This window comes from Amblyomma maculatum, chromosome 1, assembly GCF_055883805.1.
Source record: "Amblyomma maculatum isolate TAMU_Amacu chromosome 1, ASM5588380v1, whole genome shotgun sequence".
NCBI classification, from domain to species: Eukaryota; Metazoa; Arthropoda; class Arachnida; order Ixodida; family Ixodidae; genus Amblyomma; species Amblyomma maculatum.
In genome coordinates this window covers 5,737,924-5,759,757 of record NC_139344.1, presented here as the reverse complement: position 1 = coordinate 5,759,757, position 21,834 = coordinate 5,737,924, and the positions used below count along the sequence as shown (strand labels likewise).

Genomic DNA, 21,834 nt, shown 5'->3' with positions numbered 1-21,834 from the left:
AGAGAGGAGGAGTTAAAGGGCCAAGTTCGGCAACGTCTTGGCGAAGACTCAGCTGTTTCTCCGTAACTCGCTCTTGAACCGGTTCCCACTTTCGGCATGCCCATGGCCCGCGGCGGCCGCTTTCGTGACGAGAAGTGCGTGGACGTCGAAGGCAAGAAAGGGTTTCTTCGCCAATGGGATGAGCTTTGTTCCCGAGCGTACACGCGCACACTGTTTTGCCAGCCGCCCTGGGAGGAGAAAGCGGTTTGTGCCGGAGAGATCCGGACTAGGCGGGGCTTCGCCCGAGAGTCAGTGGCCTCTCCAAGTTACGTTGCTCCCCGGGTATAATGCATCAGGCCCTTTGTACCACCAACCCTCCTTAAATTTCAGCGTTTCTTTTTTGTTTCTCTGTGTCAGCTTGTTACTTCAGTTCAAATTCATGCTTGCCCCTTTCAGCTACTGCTGCGTGCGGTGTCCTTGATTTCATCGGTTAAGACTTTTAACGCTCGAAATTAGACACTGGCTTCTTATATGCCTACGAATATTTTTTGCCATCCAATAAAAGGTTTTTGTGGAGGTGGTTTAACCGTTTTGAGGCTTGTAAGACATAACTTTTGCTAGCAAATTTTTAACATCATTGCACTTTTGCCGCAGCTGCAAAGTCATGCTGAATAAAAGTTAAAAGCTCGAGCAGCATTGTTGTTGCTTTCCGCCACAAGCACAAATTTACATGGCATTGAGCAGTGCTGGAGTACCCTAACAAAGCGAGAGCTCTGTGGTTGTTCACGGTAGAGGAAATCGCACTAAATTGTCTACAAGACAAAGAAACGCACGAAAGAAGGATTAGCCAGACTACGCGTACCGCCTCATCGGTTGATCTGTCTACTTCCTAGTTCGAGAGCCCCCCCCCCCCCCCCCCCCCCTCTCCCCCCCTCCTTCTCCCACCGTGAGCGCATTAGCTACTGATCAGCCGTGGTCGCGTAGCGAAGCAAAGACTTTTCCATGGGCTGATGTACCCTTGTGCGCTTCGCGTATTATGCACAAAGGGTAAGCATGATGTACTTGAAACAGCAAATGGACGCAGCATGTCTCAATGAACCACTTACCGAGGCTATTTCACTCACGGGCTCCAAGCCTGGTATTGCTCGCATATTGTGCTGCCTCTTTGATTTTCATATCTCAAACTCATACGTGAGCCCGCGCTTCTTTATTTATTAGGTTCTACCGGTTCCAATGAGTATTGGTTTAGCTTGTGAGGTTTAACATCCTAAAGCGACTCAGGCTATTAGAGACGCCAATGAGGATAATAGCTGAAGCTAAAAACTAGCTTGTTCAAAATAAGATTTCGGTTTCATAGGTCATTTAGGTAGCTATATTAAACCAAAGGACGACTACAGGCGACAGAAATCTCCTTGTCGGCACTGATGGAGCTTTTTCTCACATAGTCGCGTCACCGTTTGGAAAGCATGAATTTTAACCAGCCGTTGTCCTCTTGCAGAACGCAAATTCAGCCGCTACCTCTTCAAACTGCCCTTCACACGCAGACTACGATGAAAACAGACGCATCCTTTGATGATAAAAACGGCGCGTACACATATGTTTTTATTCATTCAAGAAATAAATTAGTTGGGTGATTGTTATCTGAAAAAAAAAGGTCCGTTGAAGTGTGGTCCGGCCGTCAGGTATATACGCGCTGGAGGGTGAGTGGCGCGATCTGAGGAAAAACATAGGTAAAAAAATAATCAGCCACCGGGGCCCGTCCAGTGGCACTCTTGGTGATCGCCGAACTGTACATATGCGCTTGGATGAAGGAGGTAAGGCAGCACCCGGAAACGATGCGCAAGTTGTTTTACAGTTTGCGCCGCCCGAGGTTGCGTAGAGGCTGATGAAGCATGAAGTCTGGCTCCTAACCAGCGGAACCTGCGCAAGGAAGGCAGACAAAAAGCATGACATCTTGTTAACGAATGCCGAATGCCTGCCTAAATCAAGCTTTCAGTTGAACAGTCAATCAATCAAACAAACAAATAAAAGATTACATAGTAAACAAATGCACCGAGGTCTGCCTCTTAGTGCTCTTTCAGAGTCATGTAAATATAATTCTGCTGTTTGTTCATCCTCTATCGCTTACACATTGTTAAAATGTTTGCATCGTGTGTTTCACTACAGGACATATACGCGAGGTACTGCCATGAGAGATCCTACGACGTTCAGTCACTTCACCTCCTTAACAGTTCAACACCCATTCAGTACCGTACTTGTTCACGTGCTGCACTACCTTCAAAGACTCTGCTACTTCAGCACTCAGAATCTGCGTGGTCCGTATAGCATTGAGCGAACGGTTTACCGTTTTAATTACTGCGCAATTGCTCACAGCGTCTTTGCAAGCAACAGCACCTAACACCGCATTCGCGTGCTTCGTCTTAGTATCCAGCTCCATGGGAAAAACGAAACGAAATATTCGGATGATTTCATCATTAAAAAAAAAAAAATCACCCATGCAGCACAGAGAATTTGCCTATAGTTGGTACTGCATCTTAGGTACCTGCTCTTTCTTCGCCTCTTCGCGGTATTTTTTAGTCTTTGATTTAACCATCGGAACGCTGTCCGTGCACTAAAAGATTGATCGGGCGAAAAATGGGCCTGTGGTGAAATATGTGCTCCGTTCAGAATTTTAAGGCGAAGGCATTTTATGGCTCATGAATCGCCAGCGTGTCCGTCCGGGCGTCTGCGATGACGTCACCAGAAAATAAAATCCTTGCTCCACCGGAAATCGAACCACCCTTACAGGGAATCAAGCCTCACGCACATCATAATTCTCCTTGCCTATACCGTGACGATGATAGTAGCGGGATACCGCGAGTAACAGATACTATAGCTGCGCATTTCTTTTCCTGCACAACCCATCATAAAACGCCAGTGTACTTTGAAGCGTTCAACGTAACGTATGGTTGTGTTCGACAAGGGGCGCGCGATGTACCCTGTGCAGCAGCAACGCTCAGGCTTTCCCAATTCTCCACTGCAGATTCTGCAGTGCTCTCGGAATTTTGCACATGGTCGCGACGGTTTCATTTGACCGCGTTCTAGTGCGAAAGAAAAACAAAAGCGCCCTTAAAATATGACCAGTTTTTCTTCGTCTAATGCAAAACGTTAATGGTTTTTAATAGTCCTGCAAAGAAAACCACTCAAAAGCCAGTCTTCCTCAGCAGCTGACTCGCCTTCTAGGGGGTTGAAGGCTCTGAAAATGGGTATTCCACCTTACCTCTTGCAGACTAAAATGTAATTCTGCCAAGGTGCTCTTTAGCCAAGCTGCCTTTGCACCATTGAAATCAAATCACCATCGTCGATTTTTCTCAGCCACTCTAGTGGAGACACACAATTACACAGCGGGCTTAAGTAAACTAAAAATCGTTTTAAAAAACAGTTTGCCTCAGCGTTGGCGTTGTCACTAAAACTGCTTCTTAAAATTGATGTTCATTTCCCATTTCCCTTCATTTCCAATACATCGTAAAGCTCAAGCTATTCATTAAGGTTATGCCAGCATTTCAGTACGCTTAGCTGAGGTACAGGGGCGAGTAAAAAGCTAACGCGTGTGGCTACCATCACAGCGGCAGAATAAAAAGACGCGGCCCTGCGCCGTTGAATTGCACATCGATAGAGATAGTGCCAGGCCGATCCAACTCTTAAGTGCGAGGGGAAGTTCAACAGCCAAAAGTTTTTAAAGCAGTCACGTTAAAGGCCCTGTTCTAAATAAAATTGGGTGTCGACGTTGTGAGCGAAAAATCACGGCCATGTATATGGCAGATAGTAAATTGCAGATGACATTCCTGGCCAGCCACTGATTGGTCGGAGGGTTCGGTGAGGTCATGCGACCCTATGACATGGCCGAGTTGTTAGAACCTGCCAAATCGGACAACTTCTTTGAGATTAGAAGTTGAGATCGCAATCAAGTCTCGGGTGCTGAGGCCCCGAGTCAGACCGACTGCCATTAGGGCACGTAGGAAAGTCCTAGCGACTTGGTTAAATCGGGGAGGTGTATGTATATGCTTGGCGGTCTTTGACATAGCTTGGAAGCTTACGACTGTATGTTGGAGATTATGTGTGCGATAACAAAGGTACAAATTAAAGGATTAGAGATTATGCGAGTAGTAGCAATGTACGCAAACGAAAATCAGCAGATGGGAGCCGTCCAAAGGGAGCCATCATGGTTTCCGTAGCGGTTACTCGCGTGTCTAGGCTTATAGAATTTGTGCACACATGATCTGACAGGCGCACTGGGTAAAGGATGTTGTATTGATTGTATATTCTTGCACTTCAAAAAAGCATTTGATGTGGTATGACACTCGTTATTATTACAAATATTATCATGGTAGAAGATAAATGAGAAAGTTCTCAGGGGGATAAAAGAATATTTGAGTCTTAGGTGTCAGAGGGTTGTTGTTAACGGGTATCAGTCTCATGGAGTGGATGTAACGTCAGGGGTATTCCAAGGATCCGTCCTGGGGCCGTTACTCTTTATCAGTTTTATAAATCATATTTTTGCGGGAATTCCTTCAAGCATGCGTCTTTTCGCAGACGATTGTGTGTTGTACCGAGTTATTCACAATCTAAATGAGTGCGAAACATTACAACATGACCTGTACAAACTATCTGAGTGGTGTGAAGGCTAGAGCATAAATCTGAACCCATAAAAATTTGTACGTGTGTGTTTAACTAAAAACAAGACTCCTCATATCTTCAGTTATACCATTAATAATAATAACCTGAAGTCAGCGTCCTAATTTAAATATATTGGTGTATATTTTACTATAGTGGTATGCCTTGGCACCGTCATGCTGATTTTGTTACTGTCAAAGCCTGTGAGAATTTTGGACTTTCTGCGACGCATCGCAAAACATTTTCTCCTCAGAACTAAAGACCGGCTGTATATGTACAACGGTCGAAGCATTCTTGAGTATTCTTATACAGTCTAGGACCCGAAATCAGCAAGTGACATTCCGAAATTAGAAAGAGCTCAGAATCTTGCTGTCCATTTCGTTTTTAATAATTATAACAGGTATTTTATTGTTTCACATACGACGGAAATCTTAGGTTGGGGCACACAGGTTGGGACAGGAAAATTCATCAACTAAAATTTTTCCAAAGTATTTTACATTCAAGAACAGGCATCGACCGGACTAAATACATAGTTAAGCCAGACTCTGTGTTATTACGAAAAGATAATTCCCTCAAGGGAAAAGAATACAAGTGCAGAACTGATCTCTTTAAAATAATGTCTTTCCGAAAACGGTTTCCGACTGGAACATGTTGCCAGAAGTGGTGTCCATAATACCCAATGATGTTTTTTTCTTAATCACTGTGATAAACGTTTATGAACATTTATGTGTGCGCGGTTTTCGGCGCCGTTAAATTTACCATGGTGTTTTATGTTATTGTGTTGTCCCTAATTAAATATTGTTGTTTTGTTTCTTATCTGCACATATCATGCTTAGTTTTTCTTTTTTTTACCCCCCCCCTCCCCTCCCTTCTAATTCCAGATAATGGCGCTGTGGGTACAGTGATAAGTAAATAAAGACATAAATTAGCTCTGTCATGTCAAAAGCTGGATCTTCAGTGTTCTCTCAATTAATGTCACCATTTTTTATGGGATTCTTAATGGTAAAAAATTAATAAGGGTAATACAAATGATGGCGATGCTTGTCTCGACGACAACGCTAGATAACCCCATAAGCAGAATCACCCATAGCCTTCGAACGCTTGAGTCAGCACCGTGCATTCCGGAACACGGGGAGGGGCTCGTTTGACGGGGTTGTTTCCTGCTGAGCTATCTCCGATGTACACTTGGGTACTGCCTGCCATTGTCTCTATCAGCGTGTTCTCAGCGCCTCGCGGTGTGATTCCACCCTCTCGGTCGCCTGTTACTTCAACGTAACATTTCTTTTTATTCGCCATTGTATGCGTTACTAGGTGGGCTACAGCAAGAGAAGAATAGCTGTCGGCTTCGGCGAGTTACCTGCGCAAGATATTTGCAAGATGGCTGCTCTTTCACACTATCGAGGCGGCAAAAACGCGTTCCTGTCGTCATTGTTGTAAAGGTGTCGACGGACACGTGTCATTCGCTGTCCACTACAGCTCCCAACGGCGCTTCGAATACCGGATCGGGCTAAAAAAGGTGACGGAACTCAGATTAGCCGACTAACTAGGCAACGTGCGGTATGCCCAGCAGTGACAGAGCCGCGCTTCTATGGAAGGTAAGGCGATCGAGCAAAAGGGCACGCAGAGCACGGATTATAAATTGTTCACATGATGCGTGTGTTTTTCGGCGCGAAGGGGAAAACGTTCTGATAGCGATCGGCAGTTTGAACACGGCGCGCGGAAGCCAATCGGCTTATACTTAGCCGACAGCAGGCATACAAGCCGGAGGTGTAGCTCCCGGCCTCTTCGACTGCCGCAATATTCACTTAGTGTTTTCGTCATGGCCGCGCCAAATCACACCAGGCTACAACCAAGACCGATGACGTGTGAACGTTCGGGAACTCTAGGTCAACAGGCACAAGGCTTTTCTCTTTCGTGCAACGACGGGGGAAACCACCGGCGCGTACTTTGTTCGTGTGTGTGTGACCTCGTTCTCTGCTTGCATTTCTCTGTCAAGGACGGCGCGCTTTCTTTCCCTTTTCGCTGCCGCTGTTGCTGTTTTTCTGTCTCCCGCCGTTTCCCATTGTTCGGTAACGGTCTCGCGCACACTCTGCCGGGGTTACTCACTACCAGAAACGCTGTGTGAGCTAGCGAAGAAAAGAAAAATAGAACAGTGAAATCCTTTCCGGCTGCAAATGAAACACTTCTCTCGAAGTCGCCCCGCATAGTTTAAGCTGAACTTAAGCGCAGAGAGTGTTGCGCCGCGGCGAGACGCCGAATAAGACGCCTATACATTGAAAAACTGTCCTTGTTGTGTTGCGTCCCGTTTCACTCACGACAAATAAGAAGAGAAGCCGGAACTGATCATCGCCGGTAGTCCCCGCGCGCCTGCGCCAGTTTTGCCGGCTGCCCGAGTTCTACGTGACCTGTGTACGCGAATGGAGCTGTTAGTTATTCTCGTGCCGGTTTTCCGTGCGATTAAAACGGTGCTCGAAATTGATCTCGAGACCCCGCTTATATCATTTCAACGTTTCACAAAATGTTGCTCGTGTTCGAAGAATCGCGGCGAACAAGTACCGGCAAGCCGTTGTTCTGAACCTCGTTGGCTTGTGCATCGTCTGTCTTGGCACTTTCTTTACAAGGAGCAGTTGCTGAACTTGTGCTAAGAAAGCTCGACGCGTCCCACTCCCGAACTTACGATGTCCGTATAAAAGCAGCGAGCTGATATGCCCCAGGCAATCTTAAATAAGATATATATTTTACTTTTTCCGTGCATGCATTCTGTACATAGTAATAGAGTTAAATGTCGAGTACTGTCAAAGCCTATTCGCCGCAATTATTTCATATAAAGTCAGCTTCATTTCAACCTTGCCATTGAAATTTTCCTTCTGTTAACTTACCTATCGCGAATATACACAAGCGTGTACATCAATAACGCGTGGAAAGCATCTCGCAACGTAGGAACGATAAATAGTATAATATGTCTAAGTGTGGACGAACGTAAAGTCAGTCTACCGGTTTTCTTTTATTGCGAAAGCAATACTACTCTAGGTTTCGAGCCTTCAGTGTAGCGCGACTGGTAGCCACGTTTTACCCACGTGACGCAGTGACGTCACACCCCACGTGACACTAAGGTGAGAGCTGGGCTACCAACTCAAGTGGTCGGCAGGAGCTGCCAACTTGGGTCTCTCGTTTCACATGGGACGGTTATGTCAGAATAAGCCTGCTAGGACCCTGCCATTCATGTTACCCCTATAGGCCACTAAGACACATTCATACGGCTTGGTTAAAGCGGAGCTTTATATGGTGGACTGTGGAAGAAGAAAAAGAGAAGGAAAAGAACACTCAGTCATCCGCAACTAATGCTTCCGCTCAATATTTGGCTCAGCAGCGTTGAACCCTTGCCATTTTTTTTTTCTGCTTTAGAACGTCTAAAATTTAAGAAAAAAGGTAACTGACTTTAAATTATTTGTAGCACTGGGACTATTGAGGGCTACGGCCGACACCATGTAAGCACCTGGAGGCTTCAATTAGCTCGTTAATAAACAAAATGAGTTAATGAATATTTCTAATATTCATTTTAGGGGATATATTGTATTTGCACAATTGGAGCTCGGCGTCCAAATAGTATATCCGGGGAAAAAAATATTTCAAAAAATTATGGCGCAAGTTACAAGGCCCACAAATGCGACTCTGATAGGCGGTTTCACCTATTAAAACCGCGCCAGCGGCGTTCAGCGTACATCGCTCAGCCAGTGCGAACCTTTGGGTACCGCGACGCGGTGGCCTTGAGCGACCCGATGGTCGAAACGAAGTTGACAACGAATCGCCGTGCGCCCGGTTTGGCTCTCAGGTGTTGCCAACAGAGTGATGAAATCTTTTGAGGGAGTGATATGGAGTCACAGGCGCAGTGCTAGCGTGCGAAACTGCCTATCAGGTAACATTTGAGGGCCTTATAACGCGCGCTACAATTGTTTTCTTTATGGAACTCGTTTTGAAGGCTATATTATTTGAAGAACGAGCTCCAGTTCTGCAAATACAACATACCATCTGAAATTATAACTTAAAATGTTCACTAACGTACTTGGTTAATTACCAAACTAATTGAATCAGCTTGTCTTCTACCTGGTGTCCGCTGAACCCCCCCCCCCCCCCCCCCACCCCATCCCCCCATTATAGTCCTAGAGCTAAAAGAAATGTAAAGCAAGATAGCTGTGTCTCTGAAGAAAAATTACCGGTATACCTGGCCTCTGCTTTTGAAAGGAAAGTCTTTAGAATAGGGGACCCCGAAAAACAAGGGCACACAGATCGCATACTTCTGGGCGGACCTTGGTGGCTGTAGAAATGCATCGCTCGGTGCGCTGAGACTCACCTTATGGGGTGCGAGAGAGTACACGATGCCTCCCAACGCGAATGCCTGGCTATGCGGATGCCTGCGTCATTCCTCCAGGTTTAGGAAGGGCCGCCGAATGAGGCTTCCCAGGTTGGCGATGCCGGTGGCGATGACAGGCCGCAGGTTGAGAGCGGGTCGGATCATGTTCTGGATAGCTGGCCGCTGAAGCATGGGGCGCAGAACCTGCGCGGCACATTCGCAACGCGGGTCAACGCGGCGCGACCTGCAGACAAAACCGTGGTGCGCACGACTGCAGCGGCTGCACATGGTATAGCATATGCGGTCGGCGTTCACAAAACAAGCTATAACCTTCAATGCTAACCTTAGACGCGGTACAGAAATTTGTCTTCATTTACGCACTATTTAGCCAGCTAAATCAGACTTTGGTTACTAACTGGCCAGAACGTGGTCCTTTCTTTCTTTTTCCTTTCTTTTTGCCGTCTTGAGATTCTCACCGTGCACAAATAGAAAATCGAGTGCTCATTGTTATTACCTCGTCGAGCTAACGTCTGCTATAACTAATGCTGAACTCCTCTCGCGCTGTGAGTAGATACTAAAACACAAATTCCCGATAATTGTAAAGATTCACTGAACTACTGGAATTTCCTGCTTCGGCACCTGCGTTTGATGCTTGCGTCTAGTAGTTGATGCGTCTGATGTTTGTGAGCAGTACACTGGGCGCACAAGATAATATAATAATGCAAAGTTTTTGCGTTTAAAGAGAGACACTGTGATGTAATGCTTAATTTTGAACCCAGTCCCGCAAACATTCGCAGGATGGAAATTAACGATACTCAAATTGCAGGGGCGCCCACAGCGGGGCCTCAATTGCACACTGCAGTGCACGTTACACTGCACGCCAGAATACATTTGTCAGTGCAAAGTACCACAGGTGGGTTCTTTAGTTCCAATACCAAATACAAAAAAGAATAAAAATTCGAGGCAGACGTACACGCTCCGCGAAACAAGCATGGGGGCAGGCAGTCGCATAGTTCGTGAAGAAAAGCGAGTAACCTTCATGAACTATGACATATGCGCGCTTAATAACGCTTCTCGTTATACCGCTTCCGGCACGGCCTACTCAGAAAGACGTACATTGTACTCTACGTGTATACAACCAGCTCCTGCGGAGCTCGAACACTGGTGTGGTGAAAGCGCTATGAGGCTTATCGATGCTTCTCCTACCCCTCACTGAGCTGTAAGATCAGATGCTACTTTCAGCATGGAAACCTCCAACATGGGATATTTTTAGCAAATACTATCTAGCTGGCAACCAGCTTCGAGGTAATTCTCCTGCGTACCTCTCGGCCCGGACACGCCTCTTTGATGCGAATTATTGTGTCCTCAATGCTGAATGTTCTGGCGTTCTGGTAAATGGGCTGCAAATTTTCAGTCAAGTATCCGACTGCCTCCTATTCTCATAGCCGCTAGAACAAATCACAGTTGCTGGAAACCATATGAGTAAAAGCGTTCCACTTTAGCTTCAGCAATGCGGAAAAATTATTTCAATTTCTTTCTCTCTTCTTTTTCTGTTCGCAAGATTGAGTCGGACGCTGGATAGATGACAGACCTGGCCGTTCGCTTCCGGTGGCCTGTTTCGAGCGTACCTGTTGCAGGCCCGGTCGCAGCCTGATGGCGTTAGCGCTGAGTGCGGGCAGGAAGTTTGGGCGGGTGAAGGTGAACGTGGGCCGCCGGATCCATCCCCGTAGAGCGTCCAGCAGCGGCGAGGCACGGTACTGGTTCCAAGGCATGAGCAGCTGCTCTTCCTGGCCCATGACGCCGCTCTGGGCCGCCGCCAGCAGGACCACGATGGTCAGTGCGAGGTAGCAGAACTGCGGGAAAGAAAAAAAAATGCCAGTTTTAAAGACAGGGCCGGAGAATCGTTGGAAGACGTGTTGAGTTTCATGTATATATACGGAAATATATCCAAGACATTCATGATTCAAATGGCACTGTTCCTTATAACCATTCTCTCTACGAACGACCCATAAATACGTCCCTCCTTACCTGCGTGTTCCATCTGAGTTGCAGCTGCATTTGAACTTCCACTCGAGCGCACGGCACTGCCTCGGCTTTCAGGTAGAGCCTAAGTTGCTCGTAAAGGGGCTTATTTCTGCTCGAGTTGAATAAGAACGTCATAGTTTGGAGAACGCTCGGAAAGAAGCTTTTCACTGAAATTCCCCACCTCCCCTATTAGAAAATAAAATATGATAGTTACTTGAGCAGTTCAGTAACAGCCCTCGCTGCACGTGGCAGAGTTCTAAATACCACTACGGGCCAGCAGGTAGCTACTGCAATTATTAAGTATAAGCACGGCACTTGCGTAAGTTGCGATAGCAACTGATTCTCGCCAGCGACCTGTTACACCATTTGTTGAAAATTATCGTTTGAAATATTTTACAATAAAGCACGCTGTCGCACATTACAGTAAAGTGACGGATATGTGTTGTTCCCGGCATGCATTTCAGGCCATATGTTTCACCAGTTAAGGTTCGCCCCGTCTCGTTCGCACTCTCGCCAACTGGTTCTACTTACGTCACTTGCTTACTGCGATGTCGTGTACAGAAATGTGCAGGGAATCCACATTGAAGCCAGCACCTTCGGCTTAGAAGATCATTTACAGCCAGCAATCGATAAGAGTGCCAGGAGCTTGTTATGGGTGTTGCAGTTTTATCGGTGAGTCGGACCTTACGACTGTTATTCCTCTTATATAGAAAACAGTGCCTAAGAAAGTTATTCCGGATTTCAGGTAATATGTATCGACAAGAACACGCAAACTCCTCCTCTACGCATTATTTTCTCATAGCAGTTTTCCTGTGCCTCTGAAATAAAGCGCAGCTAACTTGTACACCACTTTTAATTGTGAAGTACCTGTGAAGTAATTGTGAAGGGACCTGAGGAAAAAGTTTGTTAAAATGAAAGTTCGCTGAATTGAAATAAGTGTGTGCAAGGTTGATTTTATTAGCTTCAAAAAACATCGGGTGTCCAAGTCTTATCTCAACCCATTCATTGTCATTGCATTCACTTGCAAGCAAATGATGCAGTAACCTCTTGCAGGCCTTTCGAACTTAGGTCTGCAGTGTTCTTGAACTCAATCATTGTGTGCTATCTCCCGTGAACTTTATCCGGCACAACGGTCTGCTGGGCAGCAAAGGCCTTTATTTTCTCCAAGCAGATGAATGCTTCAGCAGATCATGATTAACCAGCATGCATATATACGCCTTTCTTGAAGCCTAGTAAGGTCGATGTTCTCGCTATGGCTGGAGCCAATTAAACGTGCAAAGCCAGCTATGGATTCTGCTGGTTACAAGCCAATTCAGTTTAACGCTAAATGACGGCCACTTTTCTTCACGTGGTAATAAAACGTGGTTCTCCTCGTAAAATATGCCACAAAAAGTGCGAGCTGTGCTTGTTGAAATGCTCAGTATGACGTGGGAGACACAGAATGACGCCGCGGAAAATGTTCGTACAACTGAAATTAGCAATAACTGATTTCGTTAAAATTAAGGGCGTTTGCATAGCGTTTAATGGAGCTTCGGTGGGAGATTTGATAAAGTTCGTAAAACTGATTACTTCGTTTAAGTGACGTTCGTTCAAGTGGTATTCCACTTATAACTCTAGAATATCTTAAGATACTGTTATGAACACATTGAGGAGGACGGTCCCCCTTTTAACGCGAAGAAAAATCTTTGTTTTAAAGTTTTCCCTGCGTTCTTACCGAGTAGTTAAATTTAGCGCAGAAAATATGACTGCACTCTTCGCAATAAACAGTAAAAAGCTACAAGGAGAAAAGGTCGTCTGACATTATAAATATTCCGATATACGGAAAAAAAGTGTCTATAAGTAATTCCTATTAAAAAAAAAAAAAAGTCATTTGTCCAGAATGCCTTAGTATGTTCTTTTTATTATCATCTTTGGTTTTCCTTTGATTTTTTTTTTTTTTTTTTGTAAGCAATAAGACGTAGGCAAGTAATTCTAAGCTCAGTCTTGGTAGTAGACACTTAAAAGGCCTTTTATTTCAATGTATTTCATTCTTATCTCCCCTCTCAGTGTAGCTGCCATTGCGGAAATATCGGGGCCATGGCTTTGTCTGCACAAGACGCTGACTGATAAGAGTGAAAGGAAATTGAATGATCAGTTCACTTACCGCTGATCTAGACTAATATTCAACCAAGTAGCTATAGACGCAAGAGTCTGTATGATGTGCACGCGTAGAAAGAGGCCAATTGCCTTACCAGAACTATATGAGCTGATATTACGAGCTCATGCATAAACGAAATTAAGCGTGAGCGACACAATTATTCAGTCACTAAACTGAGAATAGCGGTTTAAAGTAATATCAGCGCTATCATCCACTGCATTACATTTAGGGATCTGTTACACATTCGTTAAGCAGCAACAGAACGCCTAGAGAAGCGGCCAAGCGACGCTCTTATTTCTTATGCGACTCAGTCACATCGACAACTCACTGTTAAAGCAAAAGCTTTACTACGACATGTTCCATGAGTTTCGCTAACTCAATCACTTTGACCTTCAGCAACCTTCAGCCTCCCTGGAGCATGTGACTAGCCACGTCACTTGCCGCGGCGCTTCCGCCGCCGCAGCTGGAGCCGCCGCGCATGCGCTCTCCCGCTGTCAGATCGCTTGACTCGTCGGGCCCTTGGCCGTGGTTTAAAGTGGAGCGCATCGCACGCCTAGACAGTGCACACTTCGCCATGAATCCAAGCGAAGCTGGGCCACCTTGTAACTTACGCAGAGGACCTTGCAACGTCGTCAGCAAGCGACATGCTTTCGCTTTGTATAACTATAGGTTTTGAAGAGTAAAACCTTCGGTAATATTTCTTTCTTTGCCACGTTGAGCCATCCGTGCATCCCTTCGTCTCCGGTGCATGCTGACGCTGTTGGTAAAAGTGGCAGATATGTACGTGCAATGAAACACCCATTATGATGTTGATCCACAGAAAGTATAAGTCTTCGGGCAAAAGCCCGTCTAGGATTCAGATTTGGCGCAAAGCTCTGCCGGTGATTTTCGATACTGCTTATAGTCGTTCGCGTTTGTACGCAGCACCGACGAAGTTTGCAATGTGTTCTCGGGAACTCGCAATTGAATAGCTCTAAACTGCCTGCTAATAACCACTGCTGCGTCTTCGTATTCGCACTAATCTTAATCTTCACGAACGTTTTTTTTTTTTTTACGCTTGACCATGCCCATAAAAATTGAACATTTGCAGGGAAATCATTTTTGAACGTAAGTTTTTCACATTTCCGCTTAACAAAACAATAACCGTCAATATATTCATAGATCTCCTCCCGGCAGATGCCTAGTTTCTTTTTTTGTTTTTTTTTTTTGTTTTTGCTATCGATATTCAAAAAAGCTCTCCATTGGTTTTTTATGATAGTCTTATAATTACTCGCTGTGAGCCCAGGACAAATTTAAGGAGCAAACATGTTGTGCGCATCGAAATCTTAGATCGTTTAAATCAATATTCTCATCAGGTAGCGTCCCACACTTTTCCACAGTTGCCTCACAATCATTTTCAAAACCGCAGCCCGTTTATTTATAATAGTGCTTTAACGACTCGCTGCGAGCGCAGAGATAAAATTTTTGCCATGCATGAGAAGCTTAGACTACTCGCATCAACTTGTCCATGAAAGTATTTTATAATATTCCTAGAGTTAATTGCTCACAACGGGAAGGTGTCTGGACTTGTTTCCAGCATTCAGCTAATACAGTTTGCACAAAAGGCATCTTCATTCAAAAGATAAGAAGGCACTCTGCAGCGAAAATTTGCGAAAAGAGGCACATCTATTGCTAATAGAAGTGAGTAATAGGTTTCTTTGAAGTACATCAGCATATATTAGCCATTTCGTCTTTAAGCTGCTAATTAACAGGCCACTTTTCTATATCCTCTTTCCTGCACTCTCCTTGCATGCGCCAGCTCCAGAAAACTCTGCTTCTTATTTCATTTACTTTCTTATTGCAGAGGATTCGTCAGAACGGTAGTGTTCAGCTCTTCACCAGCCGACGCATTCATCGACAAAACTTCTTGAACCTGTAATTGGTGCTGTACACACACACACACACACACACAAAAAATGTTTCGCTTTCCTGTTCTCCCTGCCGACCTGCACTAATTAATCATGCCTCTACTATGTCTGGACGAGTCTTCAGCTGGAGTAAAGATTGCTGGAAAACGTATCAACAACCTTAGATATGCGGATGATACCACTTTAATGGCAGAAAGTGAAGTGGAACTCAAGAGACTTCTGATGCGCGTACAAGAAGAGAGTGAGAAGTTTGGGCTTAAACTGAACATTAAAAAGACGAAGATCATGGCGTCTTGCCCTATCAAGTCCTGGAGCATCAATGGACAAGAAGTGGAAGCTGTGACAGATTTTCTGTTCTTGGGCGCCAAGATTACCTCGGAAGGAGACTGCAGCCATGAAATTAGGAGACGCCTGCTTCTGGGAAAGAGAGCAATGGTTAGCCTTGACCGCCTAGTAAAGAGCAGAGACATTAGTCTGCCAACCAAGATCCGTATAACCCGTGCTATGGTCTTTCCAGTTGTGATGTATGGATGCGAGAGTTGGACTGTGAAAAAGGCTGACCGCCGAAGAATTGACGCGTTTGAATTGTGGTGCTGGCGAAGACTCTTAAGAGTTCCTTGGACTGCCAGAAGATCAAATCAGTCGATATTGTCGACCATAAACCCTGACTGCTCATTGGAGGGTCAAATTCTAAAGTTAAAGCTCAGCTACTTTGGTCATCTGATGAGAAGAGAGGAGTCGCTGGAGAAAGATTTGATGTTGGGAAAGGTTGAGGGTCGCCGGAGAAGGGGTAGGCAGCGAACGCGATGGTTAGATGGCATTCTCGAGGCATTGCAGATGAAGCTATGTGATGTTAAGAAGATAGTGAGAGACCGGAAAGCGTGGCGTGACATGGTCCATAGGGTCACGAAGAGTCGGACACGACTGAACGCCTGAACTGAACTGAACTACTATGTGCGCGGAGCAGGGAACTTTCCGCTCAATAATAATTACAAAATGTTGACGTTCTGTTGTCCACTCATCCGTTTTGCGACCCTCTTACCCATATTTATGCAAACTATTTTCATTTCTGTTCGAGCAGCAATGCATGTCACAACAAATGCAAACCAAATGGTTCTCGGGTCAAAGTGAGGTAACGTACGAGGCCCTTAAAAATAAAGCACTATGTATTTCGTTGATTCATTCGTTGACATACCCCGCTCACATATATACTTGTGCTTCACGTTAATGCAGTTAGGTTGTACCTTAGTTTATTTATACGTATTTGGCTCCTGCAGCTGTTCCCACAAACGAAATATATTGCTCACGTAGACGGACAAAGCAGAGTCGTAATGGGAGTCTTGCAACACGTCGCAGTAGCAGCTATACGATATGTGACCAAACATAGAAGTGGTGAACCTCCTTCAAGAGGATAAGAACAACAATTCGTGATTTCTAACACATGTAGCCAGCAAGGATAAGAGCAAAACAAACAGTTTTCATATCTTTAATTTTTCTTTTCATTTTACTGATTGGCCCAATGCGGTTGCATATTTTGTATTCGTTACCCTTCCTTCTTTTTCGAATTTTCTCATCCGCTTATCATCGAATAAACCGCTGGAGTGCCACATCTGAGCGACCTCCAAGTAAGCGGATCACGGAAGCTCCAACCAAGGCAGGTGCCCTTCTTTCAACCAAGCAGTCTAATATATCTGCTGTCTCCGAAGTACGAGTACTTGGCGGGTATATTAATCATCGCGCACGATTGATAGACCTGCCAGCGCGCTGCTCGCTCGCTGCGACAATCTCGCAGCGGCAGCCTCTCGTTGAAAGTTGACACTTGAAAGGGGTACTTGACGGGCAAGTTGTGCAAGAGATGTACAGGCCTGTGTACTCGGCCCGCGCGGAACGGGGAGAGGCCCGTGGTTAGGCAGAAGCCGCGCCGTACAGGCATTGCCCTCGCGACTTCCACAGCTCGCCGGCATCCCAGACAGCCTATCCGCTGTCGAACGAGGTGGGCCACCCGTCGCTTCGTAATCCGCGCGCTGGCAAACAGAGCAGAGAGTTGCTAGATAGTATCTCCTCGTGCTTACCCAGCGCTGTCGCTTAGAACGAGTTCCTTAAATGGCCGCAGGCACTGGACGAATGGGGACAATATGCGGTTTTTAAAAGGACACGCTGGAACGGGGACGTGGGAAACCGAGAAATTCAAAACGTCATGGTTGCCACTGCTCTTTGCTTGTAGTTATGATATCCATTCATTCGCACTGATGCAACCAGTTTCGCGCACCAGTTCAGCGTGATGTCCGCGGTTCGCCAGAGTGAAAGGAGAATCTCTATAAATGAAACGCAACTATAATTGCAAGTACAAACTGAACGGCTGCATTTTCACCTTCATTCAATACAGTAATACGTTAAAATATTCAGGTTGACGGCAAACTACTTAGGGAGGGCCCTACGACCAAAAAAGAACTAACTTGGCTGAGAAGAAATTGCGTTATTTCATAGGTAGGGCGAACCTTTCGGATTGCAAAGTGGTTACGAATTCCGAGATGGCACACTGGCCGTAAGACACGAAGGCTCGTTTGCTTAAGCTGAATGAAGGCAGGTGTAGTGAACGCGCGTTGTAAACTGAAGGACTCAGTGACGTAATCGTGTTTTTATTCAACTTTTTAAAGCAATATCGGGTAAATGGCTCGTCACGCAGAAACTCAGGTGTCGGCGTCAGTGTCGCCGTCAGTGGCGGCGTAGTGAGTGAAAAATCACGAGCATGGCGCTGCCAGGCCTTAGCTGGCAGCTGACATGGACAAGCACTGGTTCTTCACTGGTTTTGCGACTTAATGAGACCACACGACATCAGAAAGGTGATAGGAGCTGTCAACTTATGTTTCTCATTTGAGGTGGGAACGTGGAATAACAATGAACCTTTCCAGTGCTCCTGGATGCCCAGTCAGGCATGCTACATCTCGGCCACGCAGGCACATTCATACGGCTTAGTTGAAGCGGAGCTTCGAATGTCGGGTGGTAGCCTACGTTATCGCGTCATATACCTTTAAAGGCAGAGCTTAAGTGGCCCCCTTAATTTTTTTTTTTTTTTGCGCATTTATTCCTTTCAATTTCCTTCAGCCCGTTGCTGGCAGCACTTTGCATGTGGAAGCGCCACTGCAATCGCTAGTGCTGCCGAATACGAGGCCAAATCATAGAGTGGGGGTAAATGCTCGCGCAAATTACTACAAGCCCAGCGCTCTGCCATGGCAGCAACATCACATCTGTCCGCTCATCAGCTGACCAACCGCGGCTACCCCCCCCCCCCCCCCCTCTCAATCAACAGAGGCGGCGTGCAGTTGCTGGGCCGCGTTTCTGGCAGAGCTTACCACGTCCTAAGGCGATACAACAAGCAGCCCCTCTTCTATATTTCATGAAAAAAGAAAAGCGTTCGCTAGTTATATTATGCTTGGAAACATTTGTGCCTAACACGCTTAGCAGCATGTACGATTACCTCTGATCCTGTTTCTCCTCACAAGGTAACCTGCATGCCTTGAAAGTATTTAATTAGATCATTCTACTTGTTCGGCGTCTTTCCTTATAAACGCTTAACAAGAAAGTCAGTGTCTCTACGACAGCGGAATTCCATTATCGTCATCATAAAAAGGAGAATCATTACACCGATTGGCCCCAGTAGGCTTTCGCTTTTCGAAGGCATGCCGGCTATCTATGCGTCTGACTGAGCTAGGTATGTTCTGCGCAAACTATGGGTGAAAATACGCTTCATGACCAATAATATAATCCGTTTTTTGTAAGTTGTATTAGAAGTTAAGAAAAATGGGGCGGAAATTACAAGAATAATGTAAAACAAGTACTGCTGGTGGACGCCCCGGGGTACAGGAGATGGGAAAAAGTTTCGATCAAACGGTACCCCCCCCCCCCTAAAAAAAGTTGCAGTGGCTTATTATTGATTTTTTTACAGGCCCCCCAAAAAAAAAAACGCGCTCAACTCTACGTGTGGGAACAATAATCTGCCCACGATGCATATGTCTCCTTTCAATTTCTCGCGAATCGGGGCGCGGTGAAAGTGGCGCACTCCTTGGCACTATTCCCGCGCTACATTGCCGGTCATTTCGGAAGTCTCCAGAATTTCGAGAGCTTAGCCACTAGAAGTTGGAAAGAAAACGGGCGATTCTGCGTTTAAATATTTCTCTTAGTCTCCTAAATGTTTGTGGCTAATAGTGCAAGGGCTTTCTGTGGTTCTAAAGTCGATTTTGCAACTTCAAGGAAACAACTTGTTCACTGAGAGCGAAAGTATTCCTCAGTGTATCAGTTGAGCGCCAATAATTCTGCCATAGTTTAATTAGTGCAAAATGAGATAGGGCGCGTATACTTTGCAGCGATTAATATCTGGTCCATTATTTCCCTTTTAAACGCTGGCAGCTGCTACGTTTGATATTACGTCGGACAGGCGCCAAGATATTTAAATCGGCAGCTCTCGTTCCATGGTGAGAGCGATCAATGACAGAAACAAAAAATTGTAGAGGGCACTTTGGACCACTAAAGTGCGATGAGGCGAAAGCCATTATAGCGCGGTGGATCGTAGCCCTCCACTACGGCCCCTATATCTCCCTCTCTTCTTTTACTCCCACCTTCCTCTCTTCCCTTTCGGCGTGGTACATGTGCCCGCGGAGAAATGTGACAGGTACTACGCCTTTTCTATCCTGTAAATCAATTTAAAACGCCACTGATGCCTCCTGCAGTAGCGCCTCCTAGACATCTGAGTCTGCTTCTGTTTGCTGTGTGGTGCGGCGTTCGAGGAAGCGGCAAATGAAAGGCGCCGCACGGACGCCTGGATCGGAGGCATGAATCGCATGGTGACGGTCATGACCTGTCGTGACGGTACATCGCGCGCCCCTTGTCGAACACAACCAGCATTTCATGGAAAGCATCAAAGTTCACCGGCGTTCTATAATTTGTTTACATGGAAGGAAAAGCGCAGTATCTGTCACTCGCGGAATCCCACTGTCATCCTCACGGTAGACAAGGGGAATTATGAAGAGCGTTTCACGATCCAGGGCGTGGCGCACTTGGTAAAGCGCTGGGCTGGGAGTGCACGGGATGGTGGTTCGATTCCTGGTGGAGATAAGGTTTATTAATTTATTTTTAACTGTTGCTCTCGAAAGCGTGACAGCTTCTGTCGGCCACCTGAGCCAACAGCTCCTGCTGACAACGATGAGAGCTTAAAGGCTCTCGCCTTAAAATATGGATTTTCGATCTATGGGACTCGACGTCTCAAAGCGACTTAGGCTATGATATATGCAGAAAAAAAAGAATGAAACCCGGAGAGAATGCCAGCCAGTTGTGGCCCAGGATATGTTTTGAATGTACATATCGTATGCAAATATGAGCGCACACTTCCTGCAGGATAATTTTGGGCGTATTTATAATATTTTTCACGAAAAGAAGGAAAATATTGCAAGCTAAGAACAAGCGCACCTCTTTCCTTCTTACAGTGGTGAACACTGTAAAACATGATCAAATCTAAAAACGGTCTCCCTGAAATCTCGGGAATGCATAGAGCTTTTGCCGTAAGTAGAGATGGAAGATACGTTTGCGGTACAAAGAGGTTCTTGCAACGCGCAAAGGGGACTATTTCGCAATAAAATAGGCCTTATGCGAGCGAATGCTAGGGGTGGAATGATATATTTCGAGCTCGCTATTTTTATGCCCGGCGCCTGTAGCAACGGAAAGGTTTCTCTCCGGGAAGTTATATAAAACTTGCCGTCCAAGTGTAATAGCGTAAACTCGATTAAAGTTGCCTTCTGCGTTCATGTAGCTCAAGCATAGCTCGATGTATCTTCATATTGTGAGCGCAGTGCGTGAACTTTCACCTCTTTCATCTGTGTCGATCCATCATCATCATCATCATCGCTGACTGCTGCTCGGAGCGTCGCGCGCTGTGTGCCAGCTGGTTCTAGAAAAGAACAGACGTTCGTGCAAGTGCTGCCTTACAATATAAGATCTTAAACCATCCCATCAGCTACATCTGTCAACCTACAATGTTTAGTTCAGTTTACTTTAATTTATAAGGTTTAACGTCCCAAAAAGAATCAGGCTACGCGAGGTGCTATAGTAGAGGGCTTCGGGAGTGTCTACCACCTTAGCTTCTTTGCCGTAAACTGACATCGTACAACACAAGGGTGCTTTGCTTTTCGCTTCCATCAAAGTAAGAAATAAGGCCGCCGCAGCCTGAATCGAACCTGCTTCCATGGGATCAGTCGCCAAGCGCCCCAACCACTGAACGGCCGCAACGACGACAAGTGCTATGCGTAACTTAGTATGATGCATACGTCTCCCGGTTCAAGTATTTGTACTAGACGCAAATGATTGGAGCTCGTCAGGATGACGCTAATAAGAAAGCAGGTGCAGCTTTAAGTCTGTCATACGACGTTGCTGGGCTAGGAACTGCAGTAGTTTGGCCAATAAAGCATTGCAAGCAGATCCTTGTGTGCGACAACAATTTCCTAAGGGTATAGTTATATGTAAAAGCCACAATACCGCCGGATGTCATGGGATAGGACACAAACCTAAAACTGTCTACACACACACACACACACACACAAAAAAAAAAAAGAGGAAAAAAATGGAGCTCTACAACACCCCGCCGTGGTGGCTCAGCGGTTAGGGCGCTCCACTGTTGTGCCCAATGCGGGATGGAATCTCAGCCGAAGCAGCCGCTTGTCGATGCAGGCGAAGAGCAAGGCGTCCATGTGCTGTGCGATGTCAGTGCACCATAAAGAACCCCAGGTGGTCGA

The 21,834-nt window shown here is 45.8% G+C and overlaps 1 protein-coding gene across 1 annotated transcript in view; it reads right to left on the bottom strand.

Moving 5' to 3' along the window:
• Positions 1–1,568: 1,568 nt before the first annotated feature.
• Positions 1,569–21,834, bottom strand: part of LOC146201529 (uncharacterized) — a 33,261-nt gene continuing 12,995 nt past the window's right edge. The window contains exons 2-4 of the mRNA XM_084583119.1: positions 10,612–10,836; positions 8,984–9,187; positions 1,569–1,899 (exon numbers count right to left, since the gene is read on the bottom strand). Of these exons, the coding sequence (XP_084439245.1) occupies positions 9,050–9,187; positions 10,612–10,836 (363 nt within the window). The 3' untranslated portion in view covers positions 1,569–1,899; positions 8,984–9,049. The remainder of the gene's footprint in view (positions 1,900–8,983; positions 9,188–10,611; positions 10,837–21,834) is intronic.